The 25,702-nt window shown below is 39.5% G+C and overlaps 1 protein-coding gene across 1 annotated transcript; it reads right to left on the bottom strand.

Annotated features, from left to right (window-relative positions):
- Window positions 1-397: 397 nt before the first annotated feature.
- On the bottom strand, window positions 398-5,662 carry LOC129766049 (uncharacterized). Its single transcript, XM_055766502.1, has one exon. It carries the CDS (start codon window positions 5,660-5,662, stop codon window positions 398-400), a length of 5,265 nt encoding a protein of 1,754 aa, XP_055622477.1.
- Window positions 5,663-25,702: the final 20,040 nt, after the last annotated feature.

The raw sequence follows: 25,702 nt of genomic DNA on the forward strand, positions 1-25,702 counted from the left end.
TACATAAATACATATAATTTTTACATTTAATTTACGGTGGCCGAACTGCACTCTAACGGAGACAAAAAACGATTAAATTCAAAAAGTGCCCTAAAGCTCTTGCAAAGCACAATGCCTGCTTTATTCCATTGTACGCAATTATTATACGTATTGCGTAAAATCTAGAGTTAAGCTTTTACCCATATTATCGCAACTATAGTGCATTTCAGTTGGATCTACTTAAACGGCTCACATCTCTCATTGAACACTATAGAAACGTCAACATAGCCGGCCACCTAAATTTGTTTACAAATTTACAGAGTACATAGTGCAGTGGTGATCACATTATAATGTTAACAAGTGTTTATGCTAATAAATGAATTTTAAAACCATATCCCTATTTGTGTTCTCTTTTCACTCATTCGGACGTGATGATGACTTTGTTTAGTGGTGTGCTGTTGTGCTCGGAAAACGGTAGTGGACAAATCCGAGAAACGGGTCTCTTGTATGTTCCATTTGTTGTCTTCACCGTCACAACACGGGCAATTCCATCTTCTCCTGGATGAATGTGTTCAATCCTCGCCAAAGGCCAGGATATGGAAGATTTGTGGTCGTCCTGCAACAATACTACCTGGCCAACGTTGATGGGTATTGGCCGGTTTGATCTTCTACGTTGGTTATTCAGCTCAGTCAGGTATTCCTTCTTCCATCTTGCCCAGTGATCTTGCACTATTTTTTGAAGTTGCTGGAAATGCTTGAGACGATGTGTTGGAACGGTCGTATAATCTGGATCTGGCAGACAGTTCAAAGATGAGCCAGTCAGAAAATGCCCTGGAGTCAATACGTCTAATTCGGTGGGATCGTCGGATAATGATGTAAGAGGCCGTGAGTTCATATTGGCCTCAACTTGGGTAAGAATTGTGGAATAGTCTTCAAAAGACAGTTGAGTGTTGCCAATTGTTTTTGACAAGGTTGTTTTCGCTGTTTTCACGCCTGCCTCCCACAGGCCGCCAAAGTTAGGTGCTCTTGGTGGAATAAAGCTCCACTTTATTCCCGAATTTGTGCAGTTGTTAGCTATTGTTTGCTGATGATTTTTGTTTTGCAGGAAATGGTAAAGTTCAGCCAGTTGGTTTTTTGCTCCTTGGAAATTGGTTCCATTATCAGAGTGTATTTCCGCCGGTGTACCTCTACGAGCGATGAATCGACGTAGGGTGGCTAGGAAGGACTCTGTCGATAAGTCGCATACGAGTTCAAGGTGGACTGCCTTTGTTGCAAAACAAACGAAAATTGCAATGTATGCCTTTCTTGAACCTGCTCGGCGGTGTACGGGCTTGAGATAAACTGGACCACAGTAGTCTACTCCGGTGATCGTGAATGGTCTGCCAGGGATAGTGCGTGCTGTCGGTAGTTGCCCTACAGGCTGTTGTATAGGAACAGGGTTGTGGCGAAAACATCTGACGCAATTATGAAAGATTTGCTTCGCGAGTGTCGTACCTCTGATTGGCCAGAACTGCTGACGCATGGATGCCAGGATCATGCGGGGACCTGAGTGTAGGGTTTGGGTGTGGAAATGCGCTGCGATGAGACGCGATAGTGGGTGTTTGTATGGCAGAATTGAAGGGTGCTTGGTTTGGTAATGTTGTGTGGAATGCTTGAGCCGGCCACCAACCCGAAGTATGCCTTTCTCATCAAGGAATGGATGTAACAATTTGAGATAAGATTTTTTCGACACAATTTGATTCTTTCTGAGGGATTTGATCTCCTCAGAGAAAACTTCTGATTGCGCACATTTGACCAATGAATCTTTTGCAGTTCCTAGCTCCGATGTAGTCAGGAATGGTTCTACGATTTTGCTTTTGAGTCGACACATGTTAATAAAGCGGAGGACGTAGGCGGTAACTCTCACCAGACGCTGAAAGGATGAATAACGTTCGAACAAGTGGAATGGTTCGGGGACATTTAATGTCAGCACTGTTTTACGTCGTTCAGTAATTCCATCGTCAGGTGGGTGTAGCTGTGTTTGTTTCGGCCATTCGTCTTCCTTCTTATGCAGCCAAGCTGGACCCACACGCCAGCTCTCAAGTGGGACGAAATCGTTCGGCAGTAGCCCACGTGAAATGTGATCAGCAGGGTTTTCAGGTCCTTTCACGTGGTTCCAAGTGTGTCCGTGTGTGAGGAGTTGAATTTCTGCAGTGCGGTTGCCTACGAATGTTTGCCATGTATTGGGTGGAGCTCGAATCCAGTGCAGGACAACCATCGAATCTGACCAGAACCAGCAAGGAATTCCCTCCATTCCCAGCGCTGCAGAGACCTTAGCGTAGAGTTTCGCTCCTAATAGTGCAGCACATAGCTCCAATCGCGGAAGGCTGAGTCGTTTTAGTGGTGTTACGCGTGATTTCGAAGCGATGAGCTGTATGTTTATTTTGCCATCCTCACTGGTCGATGATCGAGCGTAGATACACGCACCATAGCCTGCTTCAGAGGCGTCGCTAAATACGTGAAACTGCACGTCCTTTTGTTGTGGTGCTAGAAAGCAACGATGTACTTTAAAGTTTTTCAAAACTGCTAGCTGGGCATAAAATTCTCTCCACCGTGCTGCGATTTCTTTTGGCACGGGATCGTCCCATCCGATACCTGCCGACCATAATCTTTGCATCTGGATTTTTGCCCACGATATAACCGGTGACACGAGCCCGAGCGGGTCGTAAAGTTGGGCAATTGCAGAAAAGATTTTTCGTTTCGTCCAATCATCGTTGTTAGTTGTGGCTCGTACATCAATGCATAGTAAGTCTGGTTCCGTCTCCCAGACGACTCCCAGAGTTTTGACTGTCGTTTCTGACACTAGATGAAGTGTTGTTGATGGATCGGTTTCACCATGATTCAAGTCTTCTAGAACGGCACGTTGATTTGAATTCCATTTTCGTAGGGGAAATCCTGCTTCTGCCATTATTGATTGCATTTCGTTTCTCAGTAGTATAGCATTTTCGACGTTATCGGCTCCCGATAGGAAGTCATCCATGAAAAAATCGTTTTTCAGTGCCTTTGCGGCTAGTTTGTATTTTTCTCCAGCATCGTTAGCAAGCTGCTGAAGAACCCGGGTGGCCAAAAATGAGGATGGAGACAAACCGTAAGTTATTGTCTGAAGCTCATACTGTTGGATAGGATCGGATTGATTAAATCTCCAAAATATTCGTTGGAGAGCTGCATCCTCAGAGTGGACACGAATCTGGCGATACATTTTTTCTACATCCGCTACAACAGCGACGGAATGTTTTCGGAAGCGAACCATTAAATCTACCAATTCATCCTGCACAACCGGACCCGTTAGAAGAGCATCATTGAGGGAGTAATTCGTTGATGTTTTTGCTGAGCCGTCGAAAACTACCCTGACCTTGGTTGTCGAACTGGATTCCTTAAAAACCGGATGATGCGGGAGAAAACAGACCGTTCGCGTTTCATTCATTTGGACCTCGTTGTTTATCAGTTTCATGTGACCCATCTTTAAGTATTCTCCCATGAATTGATTGTAGCATTTTCTTAAATCTTCATCTTTTTCCAAACGCCTTTCCAGATGTTGAAATCTTCTGAGTGTTGTGCTTTCCGATTCGCCTACTAATTGGTGGAAGTCTACACGTTTTGGATAACGTACAACATAGCGACCTGATTCATCCCTGTGCACCGTATTTTGAAAATGCATTTCGCAATCTTCTTCCTCCCGAGAGCGGAGTTTTTTACCCGGCAGTTCTTCAATGACCCAGAATTTTTCAATCGCTTCATCTAATGGATCCGTAAACGCTGCGTTGCAGCTCACCCGTGTATCCTGTCTCTGCCGATCGACTTCACCAGCAGCCACCCAACCAAAGACGGTGTTGATAAATATTGGCAATGAGTTGCCAACCTTTCGCACCTGGATCCGGCCACCATCCAAACGATGAAAATCGTAAAAATATTGCGACCCAAGAACCATGTCAATCGAACCAGGAGTGGCGAAACCTGGATCAGCAAGCTCCATATCTGGTGGCGGTTTCCACTGTTGAAAATGAATCGATGTGGAAGGTTGATCATCTGTAATACGATTCATCACCAGAAAATCCATTGGTTGATGGAAATCGAAAATTCTCGAAGCAATGGTTGCAGATACCTCACAAGCAGTTTGATGATGCGATCGCCCTATGCCAGAAATTGCTACCCTCTTGTTGCGTCGCGGAAGTTTAAGCAATTGGCAAAGATTTTCTGACATCAGATTTGCCTGGGAACCACTATCCAACATTGCCCTCGCGAAGTGGGGCCTATTCCATTTGTCCTTCACCTTCAACAGCACGGTAAGAAGAAAGACGTGCGTATCATGAGAACCCAATGCCAAGTTTGTCGAAATTGATGTCACCGAACTAGACCCTGATCCACCGGAGTTCGATGCATCTCCAGATGTTGATGGGTTATCCATTGTGGGAGAAGGAGAGGAACCAGAACCAGGAAATCCAGGATGCAGGAGTGTGTGATGCTTTTTCGAGCACGTTCTACATCTGAATTTCGAAGGACAATCCCGTGCCATGTGGTTTCTGCCCAGACAATTGGAACAAAGTCGTTTTGAATTCGCCAATTTCAAACGCTTGTCCACTGTAAAATTGTTAAATTTGGAACACCGTGATATGAAATGCTGTTCCCCACACGAGACACAACTTGGACCCTTGTTGTCGGTCGCCGAGTTGACCGACACCTTAGCTGCATGTGTTTTAGTTGAATGTGATGGAGCCGCCGAGTGCACGACGGATGTGCATTGATCAACATTGACTGCATCTAACACTCGTGTCTGTTTCTTCAGGAAGTCCACCAGCATCGCATAGGATGGATTCTCGTGCTGCGTCGCATGTGCCTCCCAGTGCTTCTGTGTCACGTCGTCGAGTTTCGAAACTAATACGTGCGTCAACATAGCCCCCCAACCACTTGTCGCCTCTCCTAATTGGTCAAGAATTTTTGTATTGCGCTCAAAGCAGTCTATTATGTCGTGAATGCCGATCGCTGATTCCTTTTTTATTTTAGGATATTCCAGAAGTGCGTTGAGGTGCCGTTTTTTCAATAGATAAGTATTGGAGAATCGTATAACCAAGCCATCCCAAGCAACCCTGTAATTTGCGTCACTCATCGGATAAGCATCGATTAGTTTCAGCGCATCACCCTTAAGAGCAGCCCGCAGATAATGAAATTTCTGTATATTAGACAACTCAGACGAAGAATCAATTAAAGCGCGAAAAGTATCATGGAACTGTAGCCAGTTTTCATAGTTCCCATCGAACTCAGGCAGGCTGATTTGTGGCAAGCGTACGAATGTGTGTGCGTTGCTCCCAGCGCCAGGTGTAGAGAAAGTACTTGAGGATTGCTCTGCCTGTTCTACTAATTTTCGCGGTAGTTTGCTCTCCAACCCTGCCCTTACCTGGAAATATTTTTCCTCAAATTCTGCCCTAATCTGACGGTGCTCTTCTACATTCTCCTCGTGCTCCTCTAATTCTTCTATCTCTCGCTGAATCTCCTCGAATTCGTCCCATTTCGCTTCGAGTTTCTCCAGACGAAGCTTGATTTGGCTTTCGTTTGTAGAACGGTATTCCAGGTTAAATTGCTCCGTGCGGCGAAGAAAGTCGACGATGTTGTCCCTCACGTGCAATTTTGGTTTCAGCTTCTTTCCCATGATGAAACGAAATGAAAGTAGCCAGTACGATTCCTAGGAGAGCAACAAGAGAAGCACCCTTCGAGAGACAAATGAAGTTTTGGACAAGTACTCACCTTGTGAGCCTGTCAATCAGGCCTTGTATTTCAAATTCTCTCGGTTGTATCGATGTGACGAATATTGCACTCGTTCAAGCCACAGGTTGAAGGCACAAATATAAATCCAGCGCAGAATAGGCCCAGCTAGCCAGAAGTTGAGAGCCACTATCCCAACTCCACTACCGGTAGTATAATCCACGCCGCCTTTCTATGAGCTGTAATATACGACAAGCGAAGCACCTTCCTGATTCGAAAAATTTATTTGGACAGGTACTCACCTTGTGAGCCTGTCAAATAGGCCTTGTATTTTTCGAATAAATATCCGTTGGAACGACGAACCAAAATTGTTATCACTCCAGTAATCCGCGTTGGTGACAAATCCTAATTCTGGTCTTCCAGTAGATTACTCCAGCCAGCCATACACCGTGTCTCCGCTCCAAATTATTCAGCCACCGAAATGTATACCGGAACAGAAAAAACGACCACGTAGAACGTACAATTTAATTTTGTTTTGTTGGACAGATTCTCACCTTTTGAGGCTGTTCAACAAGCCTTGTATAAATTAAATTCCAAAATCCAAATCCAATTTCCTGTTCCAAATTGAAATTGCGCGAAGTGATGGCGCCTCAACAATACAGACTATTCATTTGAATACGCTCTTTGAATTCGCGCATGAAGAATGGCGCATTGTTCCTGTCCATCCTATTGTTCCGATATCAGAAGCAGTTGGGACTTCCGGAATTGATCCTTGAAACACTGAATCCTGGTCACGGCACCAAATGTTGCGACGCATAAGTGGTCGTGTTTCAATTTGTGCCGGATTCCGTGACTGTCCCCTTTTGCTAGTAGCTTTTGTTCACTACGCGAAATCTCTCCCCGAGTATGAAGCGAATTTCGTTGTTCGATTTTTCAATTAAGAACACTGTTAGCACCAATGACTACACATTTTATTACAATTTTAGACTATACACTAACAGACTATTACTACATTTAATTGAACTTCATACATAAATACATATAATTTTTACATTTAATTTACGGTGGCCGAACTGCACTCTAACGGAGACAAAAAACGATTAAATTCAAAAAGTGCCCTAAAGCTCTTGCAAAGCACAATGCCTGCTTTATTCCATTGTACGCAATTATTATACGTATTGCGTAAAATCTAGAGTTAAGCTTTTACCCATATTATCGCAACTATAGTGCATTTCAGTTGGATCTACTTAAACGGCTCACATCTCTCATTGAACACTATAGAAACGTCAACAAGGGGTATTATGAAGTTGGCATCTCGTTGGGAACAATTAATCGAACAAAACGGCGCATATTTGACTTAAAACAGATGATTGTAACTAATTTTATGAACAAATGAAAATTCAAAAAAAAAATACAGCAGGACTTTTTTGACAGCCTAATATTAAACATACACTCCAGTACAGAAACAAAAATGAAGTGGTGCAAGAATACAGAAACGCTCTCCACCAGACGGCATGAAAATCGGCACGGTGCCGAACAAAATGTCATCACTGGGTACGATATTTATCATCCGTTCCTCATTTGTATTGAGCAAAACAAGTGTGTCTGACATCAGCATTGAGAAAGAATGCTGTCTGCTAGCTGGAAAATTATATTTTTTTTTCGTTTTTTCCAAAAATGTCCTTTTTCCATAATTCATAACTTTTATTGATTTAATTTTTAATTTGATTTTGATTTAATTTTTTTAATTGATTTAATCGATATATCAAATTGGAGCCAATGAGCTAGTCTTTGAAAAATATTACACTGGCGAAAAAATTGTATTTTGTTTTCCGGGATCATTGATTGTATTTTCTTTTTACAGTTTACATGTTATTGGAACCAAGGGTGCTATGTTTTAAAAATCCAAGATGGTGGCCGCTACAAAATGGCGGTTACATATTTTCTCAAACCCCCATCAATATAGGTATCAAATAAAAGGACTTGATAAGTAGAACACAGTTACATGAGGAATGCAAATCCAAAATGGCCGCCTCAACAAAATGGCGGTTTACATATTTTCTCAAAACCTAATCAATATGGGTATCAAATAAAAGAACTTGACTAGTAGAACACAGTTATACATGAGAAATGCAAATCCAAAATGGCCGCCACCACAAAATGACGGATTACACATTTTCTCAAATCCCCATCGGTATGGGTATCAAATGAAAGGAATTGACTTGTAGAACACAGTTATTTACAAAAAATGCAAATCCAAGATGGCTGCCACCACAAAATTGTGGATTACATATTTTCTCAAAACAAACCCCATCAAAATGGGTAACAAGTGAAGGGGCTTGACCAGTAGATCACAGCTATTCAGCAAAATTCAAATCCAAGATGGCCGCTTTAACAAAATAGCCAATCACTTTTTTAAACGATTTCATTCAACTTGACCTATTTGTATGTATGTTTGTATGTCTGTAGGGTTGTCCCACATTAATTGAAATTTGACCCCATTCATTTTGATTTTATCTTAAATTTATAACAAACCTTTATCTCTGGTGCCATTATAATACTGTGTATTATAGGATTTTTCAACTATTTGGACGCTGTGAAAAATTGCGGAATGGCTTGACTTGGAGAACACACTACATTAATTCAAAAAGGTGTATGTATTTTTTTGTAATCCCTTCAATATCGGTATCGAATGAAATGATTTGACTGATAGAATACAGTACATTATCAATATTTTCCAAAGAAAATTAGGTGAGAAATAAAAATAAAAAAAAAGGTTGAATGGTTTTTTTTCGTAGAAATTATACATACAAAGTAGAAAAAAAACTTTTTAAGTTAAACGGTTTAATGTACTAAAATCTAGAAAATGATTGGGCAAGTAGCAGTTATCAGTTATCATCCTTTCCTTCATTATTCTAAAGAAATGATGAGACTAAAATAAAATCGTGGGGCACATCGGATTTCCATTATACACAGTTGTTTCATTGTTTCATCACAGAAGTCAAATGAACCAGAATTTCCCGGTGTTAGCCCACCGGAGTTCATCATAGCGTTTATGTGGTTACTTTTCTGTTGTCCAAAAATATGAATCATCTTTGAAAAATTCATTCAACTGATGTTATACTACCAAGCAAACACAAAAGATAATCAGTAGGCTTCCAAATTTCTCATACCGTTCTGCATCATATTTCGGACACTTTGTTCTAATATCTTGGAATGCTTAATGCACTGATGATATAACTATCAAATTAATATCACAATTGCTTCTTTAGAGTAATCCCTTGGTTTCATTATCATTTCACATGAGAAGTACATTTGAATTATAACATAATCGGCAGAAATCTTACAACACTACTCATTATCGTTTGAATTTACCCGTTCATAAATATTTAAATTTCTCCCGTGTTTCATCTGTTCACATCATTGTTAACAGTTTACTGTGATTGCTTGGTAAGTGTTTCGCAGTTGACTATAAAATATAATCAAGTGTAATGTAAATTTCGTCCAAAAAATTACAAAATAAAGTGTCCGAAATTTGAATTCAATCTGTCCGAAATTTGATTTAGTGTCCGTAATTTGATTCTTATTCGCTTCATTTGAATAGCATTTTATTCCATGATTATTTTATGTTTTCAATCAAATAGGTACCAAAATAGAAAGCTTAAAAGCATATTGAACTAATTTATTAAAAATATCAACCAAATAATACATTTGCATACAGTTTTGGATCTGTTTTCTGCATCATATGCCTTAAACGTCCGAAATATGATTCAGAACGGTATTCTAGAAATTTCTTTTCCTTTCTCGAAAATATTTCAACCCAACGATTTGTAAGGATTATATATGGCTGTCCAGAAAACTTCAATGATAAAAACTATTAATAACTATTTTTGCTTCTAACGGATGTTGGTGATTTGCATACCAATCGAATTGGAAACTCTTGGAGAATTGTTTGATATCTTATACTTTACGATTCCCCAATCCATACATGGTTTACAACAACTAAGATTGGGAGCATTCTTATTTTTCCATACATTTGTTCTGTGCATTTCTACCCTTACCTACCTATGCGTTCTATTCCGAGGATCAAGTAGAGTCTGTGGAGGTATGATTTTTTATATATTTCGCGTGCATATATCGCTGCAAATGCAAATGCAGTGTTCGTTCGTACGGACACTGCAGAGAGAGGAGATATTGTAAATTAACTCCGCCCATTTTTAACCTATTGGGTATAAATAAGTCATTCGCAAATTCTCGTTCCAACTAGCAAGCATTCAGCAGTTTTTTTTCATGCTGATGTCACACACAACGGTTTTCCTCGATACAAAGTTCAAAAATTCATTTTTGTAAACAATCTATCTGTGATGGCGACAAAAACTTTCGTGGACATTTTAGCATTCCACGCACTGAATCTGAATCAAATAATGAACAGTTCATAATCTATATACTGTACACCCAGTTTTTTTTACGCGGTTTTTTGCGCGGTTTTTTTACGAGATTTTTTACGCGGATTTTCCGATTAACGCGGTTTTTCTTACACTAATTAACGCGGTTTTTTTTACGCGGATTTTCCAATTAACGCAGTTTTTTGTACGCGAATTTTCCAATTAACGCGGGTTTACGCGTAAAAAAAGACCAGTGCAATATCACATCTCCCCCTCAGCTCACATTTTTCTCTTATGTTCCCTCAGAGCAAATAACGGTAATACCTTATCACGATTCTTACGTGGATTTTAGGTGTTGGGTAACGGGGATCTCGCTAGGCGGTACAACGGGACGGGGTTTTTACAGGCAGCTATTCGTGCATGTCTTTCCCTGTCTACTTAGCTCCGAACGGTCCGTCCACCTGCAGTGGTACTGCAGGTGACATGGTTTTTTTTAAGCGGATTTTTCACTTAACGCGGTTTTTTTTTTACGAGGTGCATATCCCCCGTGTAAAAAAAAACCTGGGTGTATACCTTTGGAAAGTGTAAATTTAGTATATTGTGTTCCCTCGAATTGACAGTCACTCATTTGCAACCCCACTCAGGTGGAAGCGATCCTCATCATGACTCATGAAAAACCCATGCAGAAGGGTTGTCTGATACATTTCTTCACAAAGCCTCCTGCGACTGGCATGATCGCGTCCAATTTACTCCTGAGATTGTTATGAGGTTGAAGAGATGTAGCTAGCGAGCATAGCGAAACGACAATATATTTGCGCACATAACGTCTCGCTGATTTTCCAAATGAAACAGAGGTCCGGTGATCACTCGATCAAACTATTATAGTGATTGAAAGCGGGATCTCAAGCCAAACACAGCGGCATGGCAGCGACCCTGATCAACAGTGTGGTTCCGTTTTGAACACAAGCCTCTATATTTTTTAAACACTTCGCTAGTCAAAAAATACATCAGTAACAGATACATCATCCCTTTCAACAACGCCAATAAATATTTGTAATTAATACTTGTACAACGGGACAGTATTACAAATATTTTCATTCGTCTCCATGCTCAATATACGGTACAAATTCTTAAAAGGACGGAACAATAAAAAATTGTCGAATAAACGGTACTGTCCCGTTCAAAACGGTACGTTTGATCAGCCTACCAATTAAGCTTTATGTTTTTTTTAAAAAGATGGGAACAAGTTTTTTTGACGTAGGACTACGTCTTAAATTAAGAGTGCCAAATCAGAAAACAGGTCACGTTTTTACGAAATAAATTTAACGTTAATAACTATTTATGCTGCGAACGGATTTTAACGATTTACATACCAATCAAATCGGAAATTTTCTGAGATTTGTTTGTGACATGTTATATATAACAATCCCATAGTTTGTATATAGTTTAAATTGATGAAAATCGGAAGTATTCCCATATCCCCATACATTTGTTCTATCCATTTGTGTTCTTTACCGAACAGAGCTGTCAATAACTGGCAACCTATGCAGCCGCTAGAATAGAAACAACGAAGGGGGATAGCGAAAAGAGATTATTTGTGAAGTAAACTTCACCCTTACATAGTAAGTAAGCTGTCGCCTAAGTATCGCATCTCCTCTGAGGAAAATTCTGAGAATCTTTTTGTGCCCGAAACAACAAAGATCGCTTATTCTGCTCGTTTTGTGATTTATGTTTCCCCTCGAGCTATGAACGCTAGCGAATTTTTCATTTGAAGAACATCTGGCATTGCCCATAACACAACCATCCGAGCCATGGCAAAGCAGAGGAAAGAAGAGAAGAGTGCAAATGATTGTAGGTCGCTTCTAGCCATCCGTGTTTGATTTTGTGTGTGTTGCTTGTTTTCGCGTTTTCGCGTAGCGCGAGACATACAACTCGTTCATTTCCTGTACATGTAAATAGCACACCTTCGATACTTTTAATTGCCTTTCGTATTTGCTCTCGTTCGCGTTCGGCTCTGTTCTGATGCAACAAGCTCCTAACTTTGTTGACGGTTTTGACCGAGAGTCGAGAAACGATTTTTCATAAACGGTCACTCTCGCTATGTTTCATTTTTATCGCTGTAACTGTGTGCATTTGTTAGCCGCGTGTTTGATGCTTGTTGAACGGCGATGCACGGAAGATGCCTCTCGTTAAATATTCGGTGCAATGCGTGCATTGATATAAAGAAACAAATTGCGACATATGACCAATTAGTGTAGTGTTCTCGCAAAGGCATGAAAAATTTTTGCTTCTCGAAATGATTCTACAAAAACACGCAAGCCATTAAACCTTTTCAGGGTCCCTGGAACTTTTGATGTAGGGCTACGTCTTTCTTTTCTATGCTGGGGTGCAAGTTCAAAGTTTCGAAAACGAAAGCGTTACGTCGGAGAACGAGATTTTGAGCGTTAATAGCTCCAAAACAACTGAATGAAATGGTATGATATACACTTCATTCGAAAGATAAAATGTCTACGCGTTCTATGGTAGTTACTTTTTGATCCAAAAAACTTGTTTCAATAGCCATATTGAAATCACACCAATCTGTATGAAAGCGAGTGTCGCTCGGAAATCCACTCAGTTATGATTGCGCAACGATTGAGGTACCATCGCTGGAATGAATGGCTGTTTCCCTAACACAGACTTGAAATCCATGGAGCCAGGGGGAACAGGCATTGCATATTAGATACAAGCAGCGGGAACTTTTGTGCTCGCCTGTATTTTTGCAAACCGGAATGTGCTTTCCCAACACAGATTCCGAAACCAAAAAGTTGGAAAAATCGACATTGCAGATCTTGGCAGTACTTTTTTTTTTCATTTTTACACTCCGGAATTCGTTTTGCTAACACGGTCTACAAAAGCGGGTAGAACTTCTACGCATACCGTGTAATGATTAGGTAAAATGTTGATACCTATTTGCTGCGATAACCACTACCATAATATATGAATTGGCCTAAAAAGGGATTTGTTTGCAATTGAATTCGTAAATTGTTGCATTCATTCACTAGTTTAATCAATAATTTAATCAATACATACAAAAGTTAGCAGTAGCGATATCGTACCCAATGAGGAACATTCGAGGTGCGATTATTGCTAACTGAAAAAACACGAATGATTACTAAGCCAACGGCAGTCCTACGTCAACCTTGCGGTTATATCATAGGTATAACCCATCCATAGTTTTTACTAAAGAGTTATTTATGAAATTTCGACCTATTTGCAAATAATATCCGAAATGATAAACCAACAAATTTTAAAAAAAGATTGCGTAGTCCTACGTCCTAAGCGGTCGTGTCTCGAGATGAGGCATACAAACATCGTTTTATGAAGGAAAGTGAAAATTGTCAAAAAGTACCATGGGAAAACTATGAGTAGAACGGCAGTATTGTTCTCTCCAAATTGTTTTATGGGCTTCAGGTACCAACCAAAAACTCCCGAATATCACAAAAAAATACACTTAGCTAGGTAGGCTGGTATGAAGCGTGTCCTCGATTGGTCTGAAAAAAAGGGGGACAAGGATGTCTTATTACTCAAAATTCGAAAGCAACAAGACAAATACAGACGACGGCGCCAGTGGTTGTATGGTTAGCGTAACAGCCTCACAATCCGATCGGCCTGGGTTCAATCCCAGCTGGCGTCGTTGGGATTTTCTGAGGCGAAAAATCTCTGGTTACGTCTTCCTTCGGAGCGGAAGTAAAAGAAGTTGGCCCGGCTCATGAGTTGTTGAGTCTGATAGGTAGGAACAGGTGGAGTCGCCTCCCTGATGTCGGTGATTGGCACTAAAGTGGCGGAAATAGGCCGACGAAAAATAAGCGAAGATAAAAAAAAAAAAAAGACAAATACAGAATTAAAATGTAATGTAATATAATATAGAGTGATTGAAAAACTAGCAAGAGCAATTATCGCTTAGCGAAATAGTTTCGAATCACTTTTTTGGGAGACTGTCTATTAGAACAACTGGACAGTCAATGACATCGTCTGTATGAAATATGTAGTATGCAGATTTATGATGAAGATGAGGTTATAAATTTATTTATAAAATGTCGATTGATCGTTTGTCTCCAAAAAAATGTTGTTCTTCAATCCAATTTGACCCCAATATTTGTCTCAATACAGAGAAAAAAATGTCTCCATCCAATTAATGTAGCACACAAATTACAACGCTCGAACTCCCACTGTGCGACACGTTCTGCGACAACCTGATCCATCGATTTTGCTTTATGCCCATTTTGAGAAAGTGAAACTCACTGAAAATCGATGGAAGAGTAATTTTTCAAAATTTGCAACCCATACCACCGGTGTCTGCAATGGGCATGACACTTCGGGAATCGCGTGTTTCATGCGGATCTGTGGAATGCACGGTAGGTTTCGACACGGCCAAGGTGACACCGCGATTTGGTCATAAAACTGATATTAATTACACGGTTTTCGGGAATGAGTGTGCCGTCAGGTAACGCCGACTGTCCAAAATAAAGTGCACTCGTCATAAAATGTTTTACGATAACCGTTAAATGTAGACTGCCTTCTGTTCGTCTAGACGACCAAAGTGTTGAACATTAGTATGCATCAGACGGGATGATCAAACGCAGTTAGCGCAATTTAAATCGCTACTGAAGTTTTTTGGTACTTCATTTGTGCAATGTATTACAATTTGATCAATCGACATATTTGAAAAAAAAAACAATGATAATACATTAATTGAAAAATTCAAAAATATTCATAACGTCATAATAAGATAAAAGTCAGAATATCAGCTTCCACGAGGACTGCTAAAACGAAGTCAATCCACCCGACAGTCAGCATAAATTCGGTCATTGAACGTTGAGATATCTTGTACAACGAGCCTAGCTCATTAATCACGATTTTTATCGCCCTACGAAGATCATCTTGATCTCGATCTTCACCGGCGGAACTCTTCCTGGGTGGGTCGAAACAATGCTGGTGGCACGGATAGCTATCGGTCATTATTTGAACCATTTTTTTGACTTCAGATATTTCCTTCACCGCGTTTGACTGCGATCGGTTCATTATTAGTGCTAAAAACGCTCCACGACAGACACATGTTTCCGTTGTGCGAGTTATTGGCCCAAATATTATACGCGTGAACTATAAAAATGAAGCCATTAAAGGGTACAAGCTCTGGGAGAATTTATGACTGACTGAAACGTATTAATATTCATTCATCCGAGAGTACAACCTGGGAATCGGAGTCAACAGGTGAGGACGAGAGGGAATTCGAGACCTTTCAATATTTATACGGCCACAATAAATAACAATATGTTATAAATGTCACATTTGTAATATTATTAATATTTCTGCCGGAGCTCCTCTCGTGTGTGCTCTCCCCGATTCTGCACAAATAAAAAAAACGACCGGAATAATTGCTATTTAATCCATTACTTCTACCATACCAAACGATGAGAACCACGAACTGGCATGATTTGAAAAAAACCTGTGCGTTTCGCATGAGCTTCTAGCATGTTGAACTGTTTCATATTCATAACCTCGGCGGCTGAATGCTCATTCAGACTCGGGTGAGATGCAGCAGTTGCACCAATCGGCTGCCATCGGATTTTCATCTCTAAGCCCACGATGGTAGGTATCAGCCAGCCGAGGAAAATCGCATTACTATTCAAATTTTTCTCTTTCCGTAACAAATGACTCATGTGACATATGTTGTTACCTTCGATAGCAATACGAATCCACAGGTTGATTTATTGCGCCTGTACGGAGTGGATATCGAGCTAGGAGCCGACAGCTCGATTGATATATCTACAATGGGTGAAATTAATGAATTTCACAGGCAGCTTGTGGAAAAACGTTATTTCGGGAGAGGAGAATTCGATCATGTGACTGTTAAACGTTTTCTTCTCTCATTCTGAATATGTTTTGATCCGTCGATATTTGTAATAATATCAATAGAAAATGTTGCGATTACATAATTGCCTCATTTATTCGTACCGTTCTGAATCATATTTCGGACACTTTTTTCCTAATATCATGAAACGCTTGATGCACTGATGATATTATATAACTATAAAATTAATATCACAATTGCTTCTTTGGAGTAATCCTTTGGTTTAACTATCACTTCATTTGAGAATTACATTTGAATTATTACATAGTAGGAAAAAAATCCATCCAAAATCCAAAATCCACTCATTATCGTTTCTGTTTGACCTTTGCTTAGCGTGAGCACGTAGAATTTACCCCTTCATCAATATTTAAATTTCTCTCGTGTTTCATCAGTTCTCATCAACGTTATCAGGTTACTGTGATTGCTTGCTAAGTGTTTCGCAATTGACTATAAAATATAATCAAGTGTAATGTAATTTTCGTTCAAATAATTACAAAATAAAGTGTCCGAAATTTGATTCTTATTCGCTTGATTTGAAAAGCATTTTATTCCATGATTTTTTTATGTTTTCAATCAAATAGGTACCAAAATAGAAAGCTTAAAAGCATATTGAACTAATTTATTAAAAATATCAACCAAATAATAGCTGTGCATAAAGCTGAGATATGTTTTCTGCATCATATGCCTTAAGCGTCCGAAATATGATTCAGAACGGTATATGCCATTTGTTTCCTCCCCCTACGATTTTGTATATTCCGGACTTAATTATCAGCATTAACCTTTTCAGGACCATAAGATGTCCAAGACTAAATATACCAATACAACACAATATTTTAGCTATTGTGGGTGTAAAGTAAAAGAATATCACCAGAAAAACATAGCATGGTGTATAGGTTTCCTATAATTTAAAAGAAAATATTTTTTCCCTTTTGACCATAAAAGTAAATAAATGAAGAGTTAGGTTTATTACATCGGTATTTTATTTATTGCTTTGTAATACAAAAAAAACATAATAAAAATTATCAGAAAACTTGAATAAATAGTTAGTTATGGTATTCTACGAAAAAAAATCGTTTACTTGTGGCACAAGTGGACATTGCACATAACACATGTATTATGTGGTCTTTGTTAAGTCAGACCGAACCATGTTTGACAGTTCTTTTTTTTTTTGGCTTAAAAACACATTTGCTGCCTTGGACATACGTTTTATTTTGACATTTAGTAAAAAAATATTGATTCAATAATAATTGAACAATCGATGATGATGTTTGTAAAATATTTCCCTTGGTAAAACATCATTTTTCCCAATCAGTATGAATTTCTCTATACTTTACTGCGGAAATTTCAAGTATCCGACGAAAACTAACGCTCTCTTGGCTTGGTGTTATAACTGTATTGAGGAACCATTAGATGATTCACTATTTTTCGAATTCCATATTGTTTTCAATCTCCTGCTCTTAACAGTCCAATACTCGTGCATAGATCTGTGAGACAAATTACTCTGTTTTGAGGAGACTTAATAAGATGACTATTAACACAGAATAAAGACGAAGAAATTAATTTTTATGTGGTTCTAGTGTGGTTCGAAGAATCTTTTTTTCCAACTTTTTTTCCAAAAACACCTTTTTTGAAAAACTCATAACTTTTGAACAACTGGATCGATTCAGACGATCAACAAATCGAATTGAAGCCAACGAACTTTTTTGAAAAAAATACTTAATTTCCTAAAAAAATGATTCTGTTGCGTGACAATTTATTGTATTTATTTTTCATAGTTTACATGGTTTCGGGACCAAAGGCCATATCTTCTTCTATATATATCTATATATATATATATATATATATATATATATATATATATATATATATATATATATATATATATATATATATATATATATATATATATATATATATATATATATATATATCTCGGTCAAGTTTTTTCCACCACAATAAAGACAGACCTAAATCGGACAATTCCTTCCTCGAATTCTGATCATTCAACAAGAGCCAAAGGTTGTATCGCTCATGACAACTCTACACGAGCTGATGATTGCGCCAGCTAGTGACCATTTTATCCTGGATTCCTCGAGTCGAGAAAGACGCACCACGCTAGATATGGGGTACAGACTAGGGAGCGTTTCTGATTAATGGTCAGCTGCATCCCAATAGGAAGTAGCCCGTGTCGGGCACACGTACAGAGCATCGAAGACTGCAACATACCAATTATGAGAACACTTGTAATACTAACCTCGAGCCAACCGCGAGTAATCGGTTACATATTACTAACATAGTTGTAAGACAAAAATTGTCAAAATATTGGACTCCCGGCCCCGTCAGGCTAACGCCACATGTGCCTTAATAAAAAATATATTTTGGGGAAAAAAAAAGATCAATTTCGCTAGCCCAAACATCAAATGGACTAACAGCACTTGTCACTATGTAATTGTAGAACATGTGGGAATTAATTTTTCCGAATTTGCCCTTTTTCCTTTAGAGTTTTCCGAAAAAATTCAATTGTCATGTTTGGTTGGAATATTTTTGGTTGAAATATGTGTAATATTTTTATGGGACCCCCTCTCCATTCCAGAGGAGGGAGGGGTATCATACCATTATAGAAACATTTCTCATACCCAAAAACCCTCACATCCCAAATTGTGCCTTATTAGTTCTCGAGTTATGCAGAAGTTTGTGTTTCGTTTGTATGGCATCCCCCTTGGAGAGGGGGGAGGAGTGTATTCACCATAGAAACGTTTCGTGCCCCGTAAAACCTTCATATGCCAAATGTGGCTCCATTTGCTTGATTAGTTCTCGAGTTATGCAGAAGTTTGTGTTTCGTTTGTATGGCATCCCCCTTGGAGAGGGGGGAGGAGTGTATTCACCATAGAAACGTTTCGTGCCCCGTAAAACCTTCACATGCCAAATGTGGCTCCATTTGCTTGATTAGTTTTCGAGTTATGCAGAAATTTGTAGTGCACCCGTGGCCGAGTGGTTAGCGTCTCACATTATCAAGCCGGGTGTTCGGGTTCGATTCCCGTTCTAGCCGGGGGATTTTTTCGTCAAAGAAATTTCCTTCGACTTGCACTGTGGTCACGCGTATTCTAGAGCTTGCCCCTCGGAATACATTCAAGGCGTGATATTTGACTTAAGAAATCTCAACTAAGCAATAATAAATGACGCTAGTTAATGCATATGTTGAGACGGCAAAATATCCACAGGGAACGTTAACGCCATTCAAGAATAAGATGAAATTTGTGTTTCAGTTGTATGACAGCCCCCCGTTAGAGAGGAGGGTGAAGAATCTAACCATCATTGAAACATTTATTGCACCCTAAAACCTCAATATGCATGATTTGGTTTCATTTGCTTGATGAATTCTCGAGTAATGTAGAAATTTGTGTTTAATTTGTATGGCAGCTCCCCCTTAGACAGAGGGAGAAACCTTCCCCGGTCCCAAAAACCTCTAAATACCAATTTTCATGTTGATCGGTTCAGTAGTTTCCGAGTCCATAAGAATCAGACAGACAGACAGACAGACAGACAGACAAACAGACAGACAGAAATCAATTTATATATAAGTTACGGCCCATTCTGACCCTACACAAATCGAGACAACCCAATCGATAAACACCGTCAGCAAAATCGCCCGCGAAACATCACAGTCCGACGCACCGTCAAATTCCAGCGGAGACCCGGATATTATCGCGGCGTCAACAACTCAGCCACGCGTGCACGCAACCGCCGAAGTAAGCAGAACACATCCGGTCAACAACAAACAAATTTGCGGAAGCAGCAGAACATCAGGAGCACCATTCCATTTTTAATTGAATAAAGAAATCAGTTTCAATTTGACGACCGAATCGAATCGACGCATTTTTTTAAAAACTCTAAAATGAAAGTCCCGGTCGTTTTTTATATATAAATAGATATAAGATAGATATATATACAGCCATTCCATGCCAAACCGATAAAGTACTTCTCAGATTTTCGTCAAAAGTGGTAGTTTTGTTCTTTATCGCAAATTATGAGACCCATATTTTTTTATTTTTTTGTTAGGGTGACCATTTCCATTTAAGGGTGATCCAAAAAAAAACATTTTTTCGCTTTTTTGCCAAAAACGACTTTTTTCAAAAATTCATAACTTTTGAACTGCTAGACCGATTTAGATGATCGATATATCAAATTAAAGCCAATCACCTGGAAAAAATACCATACCTGCAGAAAATTTGAATTCTGCTCTCGTTATTATCGATTGTATTCGTTTTTTATTGTTTTCATAGTCTCGGGACCAGAGGCGTTATAGTTTTTTATATTTTTTTCTGGAAAGCTGAGGATTTTTCACATAACATATCTCGAGCCAGGGAGGCGTTTTTTTCGTTTTTGAGTTTTGATTTTTCAAGGTTACCCGATGGTCCAAAAAATTATTTCCCCCTTTTTCTCAAAAATGATTTTCTTTAAAAATTTCTTACTTTTGAACTACTGGACCGATTCAGATGATCGATATATCAAATTAAAGCCTAATAGCTAGCATTAATTGGATTATAGTCACATACATCCAGTTTAGTCGCATAGTAATGTTGAACGAAAACTGAAAACATGTTAACTTCGAAAAATCATAATTTGAAAACGAAAAATAATACCTCTCTGTTATTCGAATATATTATGTGAAAAAACTCATCTTTCAGTAAAAAATATAAAAAAATAGAGCGCCCTTGGTCCCTAAACTATGTAAGCTATAAATAACAAATATAATCAATAATTGCGAAAACATAATCCATTTTTATTCCGAGTGTAATATTTTTTTCAAATAAGACCAGCTCATTGGCTTTAATTTGATATGTCGATCATCTAAATCGGTCCGGTAGATCAAAAGTTATGATATTTTGTAGTGGAATAAATGGGAAAAAAATGATTTTTTGGACCATCGGCTAACTTTGAAAAATCATAACTAATAAAACGAAGAAAAACCCCTCCCTGGTTGCGAGATATGTTATGTGAAAAATCCTCAGCTTTCCAGAAAAAATATAAAAAACTAGAGCGCCTCTGGTCCCGAGGCTATGAAAACAATAAAAAACGAATACAATCAATAATAACGAGAGCAGAATTCAGATCTTCTGCAGGTATGGTATTTTTTTCAAAAAAGACCAGGTGATTGGCTTTAATTTGATATGTCGAACATCTGAATCGGTGCAGTAGTTCAAAAGTAATGAATTTTTGAAATAAGTCACTTTTGGAAAAAAGAGGAAAAAGTTGATTTTTCGGACCACCCTAAAATGGAAATGATCACCCTACTGGAAAAATAAAAAATGCGAGTCTAATGTTTTGCGATAAAGAACAAAACTACCACTTTTCAAGAAAATCTGAGAACCACTATATCGGTTTACCATGGAATGGCTGTATATATATGAGAGGCTTAGAATGAAAGGGGTGTAAGTGATTTGATCGATTTCTCTACATCGACTCTCTCTTTTGGTCATAACTTAGCTGCAAATACATTCTCAGCTGTATTTACCAATGTGAAAAATAGGTCAGAACCTCATCTATCGGATTCTATAGTAAACTTAAATTGGAAAGTTTTTGCAGTTGAGTTATTAACTAAATAAAAAGTTGATGAAGAGAAATCGATCAAGTCACTTACTCCCCTTGCGTTCTGAGCCCTTGACCTTTATATAAGGAGGATACTTAAAATAAAAAGGGCAAATTCGAAAATAAGAGGTACGCATATGTATGTTTCGTTGTGAAAATCATCATTTAGGTCAATTTGACAGATCTGAACGATAACATACAAACTCTCTTGAAGCATATTCGTTATTTTTACCAACCAAAATATTCTCTAGAAATACATTATATGGCAGAACAACGTTTGCCGGGTCAGCCAGTGTAGTATATATACATCGTTTCAAAACCCTTATGCTACTATTTCCAGAACATATCCGATATTCAAAATTGTCGTCTGAACAAATTAAACTGCCTTTTTTGTTGTACCACTGGTCGGCAACAAATTCACACGTCTGTCAGAGCGCATGCCATGGTTTCCCTACCAAGCAGCAAACTGAATAACAAACAAACATCATTTTGTATTATCCCAGGTCTGCACCATTCCCAGGAGTCAGTACTGCTGGAATGCTGACTGTCGGCTGTCAGAGACCACAAACAGAACCTTCCCCCGTCGGTGGCTGCATCCACATGCGGTCCCGCCACAAAACACAGAAACCGAATAATAAAAAATAAAACAAATTCCTCCCCGCAATTACCATTATTATTGCCCATTTGAATATTTCATGAAATATTAGTCTATTATATGACAATCGAGCGATTTATCTCCTTCAGGGCATCTCTCTCGGGGGATCGCAACACCGTCTTCGAGCGCATCGCTGCACACCGATGTGCATTCAAAACGAAATGGGTGCACACTTGCTCTATGGGAATTGTCCCTCATCCGGAATGGTAATTATTCAACAAAGGAAGCGCCGACCTTGGTTAGCATATTCCCGCGTCTGCCGGCATGCGCTTCAGCTTGTCCCTGTCTCGGTTCACGTGTTAGAAACTCGCCGTGGTGAACCGATCGATTGTAGAACCACTTGCGCAACATTGAAACCCAAAACGTTCCGATGAAAAATGTGGTCCGTAATTTCCCTTTTACCGGCAATTTGTCTCACTGCATTCCTGACCAGCCAAAGCGGGTGATAATTACTACATCACCACCGTGATTGCACTTCATCAATTTTAAGGCAATTGGAATTAATTATCAGCGTTTAACATGGCGTTGCGTTGCGTGTTCATGTTCGGTACGGGGCGGTACGGAGCTGTGCTGGATGTGAACTCATAGTGAGGTATCCAATGGTCTAGACCGCCGATTGATACAGTGGATGGTAGCCCGAAATGCTTCCCGCGGCCGCAGAGAACCAGTCTGAATGTGCTGTCGCTATCGCTATCATCGATAGCCCCCTCTATGGACATGGCGAACACGGCGGATGCCAACGCGTTGAATAATTAATTTGTGAAACAGCAGAAGATTTTGCACGATGGTAGAAAGTAATACGTGTCTGCGCCGGTTCGGGAAAAGATTTGTCACTTTCATTCTCAACTCATTCGTTGAATCGAACGCAGAAGAAACTGTATGCGGATGCATTTCGTTGTTTTGAACGAATTTGACAACAAAATCGTGACAATATAACTTCAGCCCTTTTGCGGATTGCAGTCGAGTTTCTAATTCCCACTTTGTAGAAAGGTATGGCACGAATCATTCCTAAACTGCCAATTGCACCAGTTGGTAAGCAACAAAACCATCAAAACATGGAAGGCGGTCCCTTCTTGAGCTTCACTCTAAATGGTCAGCGTTAAATAGCGAGGAAAAAAATAGAATAAACCTTTCCCAACGTTACTCTACTTGAAATATCTTTATCTTCCCACCAATGGTCCCTGGGAAAAATTAGGATGGGACTCGTCGCCGTGCAGCACCTATGCTTGGGAGAAAATTCCTAAGCTAGGGATCTGTGTTGCTTCCTTGTGCGGGTATAACTCAAAGGAGGCTACTCGATTCTGTTCGAAATCAACAGTATCCAGCTTGAAGGAGTATATGAAATAGTTTTCCTCTGTTCCCCCGTAAACTTCGATATTCAACTAAAAGCATTTCTGTGATCGGTCAGTGACTGGTGGAAGAAATGATATGTTTGTATCATGTATTAGGTTTAATGTTTATTGGACATATGTTCATTGAACGATGTTTGGGGAGGCTGGATACAACAGACCTCAGCTAGTACACTCAGAAATCTTTAGGATTCTTGCAAATATGCTATGCAAACGATAAAAAAGTTCAAGGACACATACCTATAAACCATTGTCATGTTTCCCAGATGTTTCAAACCTCTGTTAAGTATTGAATCGCCTCAATGGATCCACTGGCTTCGGTGTTTTCAATGAAAATTCGAGCGCCTTCCGTAAACTGTAGGAACCTTGTTCCGTTTATGTTGTTGAGCTGGCAGCAATCGACTTCGCATTGGGGATGATCTCCAACAAGCCTGCAGACCATTACTTCATTTTCTCGGATAGTCTCAGTTCGCTTGAGGCTCTCCAGTCGATGAAAACTAGTAGGCACCCATCTTATTTCCTCACAAAAGTGAGGCAGCAGATGAATGCACTGATCGAAAGATCTTATAAGTTAACCTTTGTTTGGGTCCCCTCTCATTGCTCAATTCCTGGCAATGAGAAGGCGGACACTCTCGCAAAGGTGCCCAGGAAGGCGAATTGTTTGATAGACAGATTTCATACGATGATTTTTTCCAATTACTGCGTCAGAGTTCCCTCTTGAGTTGGCAAACCGATTGGGACACTGGAAGTCTTGGGCGGTGGTTATATTCAATTATTCCAAAGGTTTCTTCGAGAGCGTGGTTCAAAGGTTTGGACGTAAGTCGTGACTTCATTCGTGTAATGAGTAGACTTATGTCCAACCACTACTCGCTAGATGTGCATCTCCACAGAATAAATCTTGTTCAAAGCAACGTCTGTCGGTGTGGAAACGGTTACGATGACATCGATCACGCAGTTTGGCAATGTACGGATAATTACGCAGCCAGAGAGTACCTTTTCAATGCCCTTGAGGTCCAAGGAAGACAACCCTACGTTACTGTTAGAGACGTGTTGGGAACTCGCGACATCTGCTATATGCAGTTGATCTATATGTTTGTGAAACGATCTAGTATAAGTATTTAATGCTTTTGTGTTTTTCTTTTTTGTTATTAGTTTGTTTGTCTTGTCCCCCCATCTCACCGTCGCCCACCCTCGACAGATAGTCGAACACCAGATGCTATCCCTGGTCATTATGCACAATGCTACAGTGCGTGCGGCAACTCTCGGTTGAGACAACGATACCTCATATCCATATCCCTAACCTGACCCGTCCCACAAAAATGTTGCCCTTTTAACCGCGAGTATTCGGTCGAATCCTACTAAACATAGCAATTAGTTGAAACTTTGTATAAACAAACCTTGAATTAGCGGCTCCGCAAAGCTTATGCGATAGAGCCTTACAAATAAATGAATTGGAAAAAAAAGTATTGAATCAAATGATCTTTTCATCCAACAATGATTCATACACGGTCCCCAACGATACAACGGGCCTCAACGGATTCATAGAGTTTACGGACATAATCTTCAATGTCATATAATTTAGAGACTCCAGAATTGCCTAATCATAGTGGAATCCCCATTTTTACCTAAATTCCGCAAACGCTGGTGGATATTTTCCGCTAATCAGGACACGATCAAGATATTTTTTACTTTTCGTATCTTTTTATATGGTAGCATTCAAGAGTTAGAAGATTCCAATCGGCTCAATTTGCAGTATTCAATATCAGCAAAGAATCGGTGCTAATAATCCCTTCAAAAGTGCTTTACTGGAGGCAAACAAGAACATGATATGCTCTCCTGTAAGCGCTTCGGCATTCTTCCCACAAGGTTTTTCACGTGTTGTGCGTCGAGTACTTCCCACGCGCACTACAGGGCTTCAAAATAATTGTATTCATTGGTAACGCCGGTTTTGTCGACGAGGATGACCCACAGGTTTCAATAGGATTGAGATTTGGGCTTTGTGGGGCCCATTAAAGTGGATTGATGCGACACAACCGGAAGAATGACTTACCTTTACCTTGGCTGTGTGCTTCGGGTCGTTATCCTGCTGGCCGTTTCAAATCCTTCCTGCTGCTGA

Source organism: Toxorhynchites rutilus, chromosome 2 (assembly GCF_029784135.1).
Source record: "Toxorhynchites rutilus septentrionalis strain SRP chromosome 2, ASM2978413v1, whole genome shotgun sequence".
NCBI classification, from domain to species: Eukaryota; Metazoa; Arthropoda; class Insecta; order Diptera; family Culicidae; genus Toxorhynchites; species Toxorhynchites rutilus.

Coding starts and splice junctions, on each gene's coding strand:
- LOC129766049 (XM_055766502.1), bottom strand. CDS start 5,662: ATGGGAAAGAAGCTGAAACCAAAATTGCACGTGAGGGACAACATCGTC.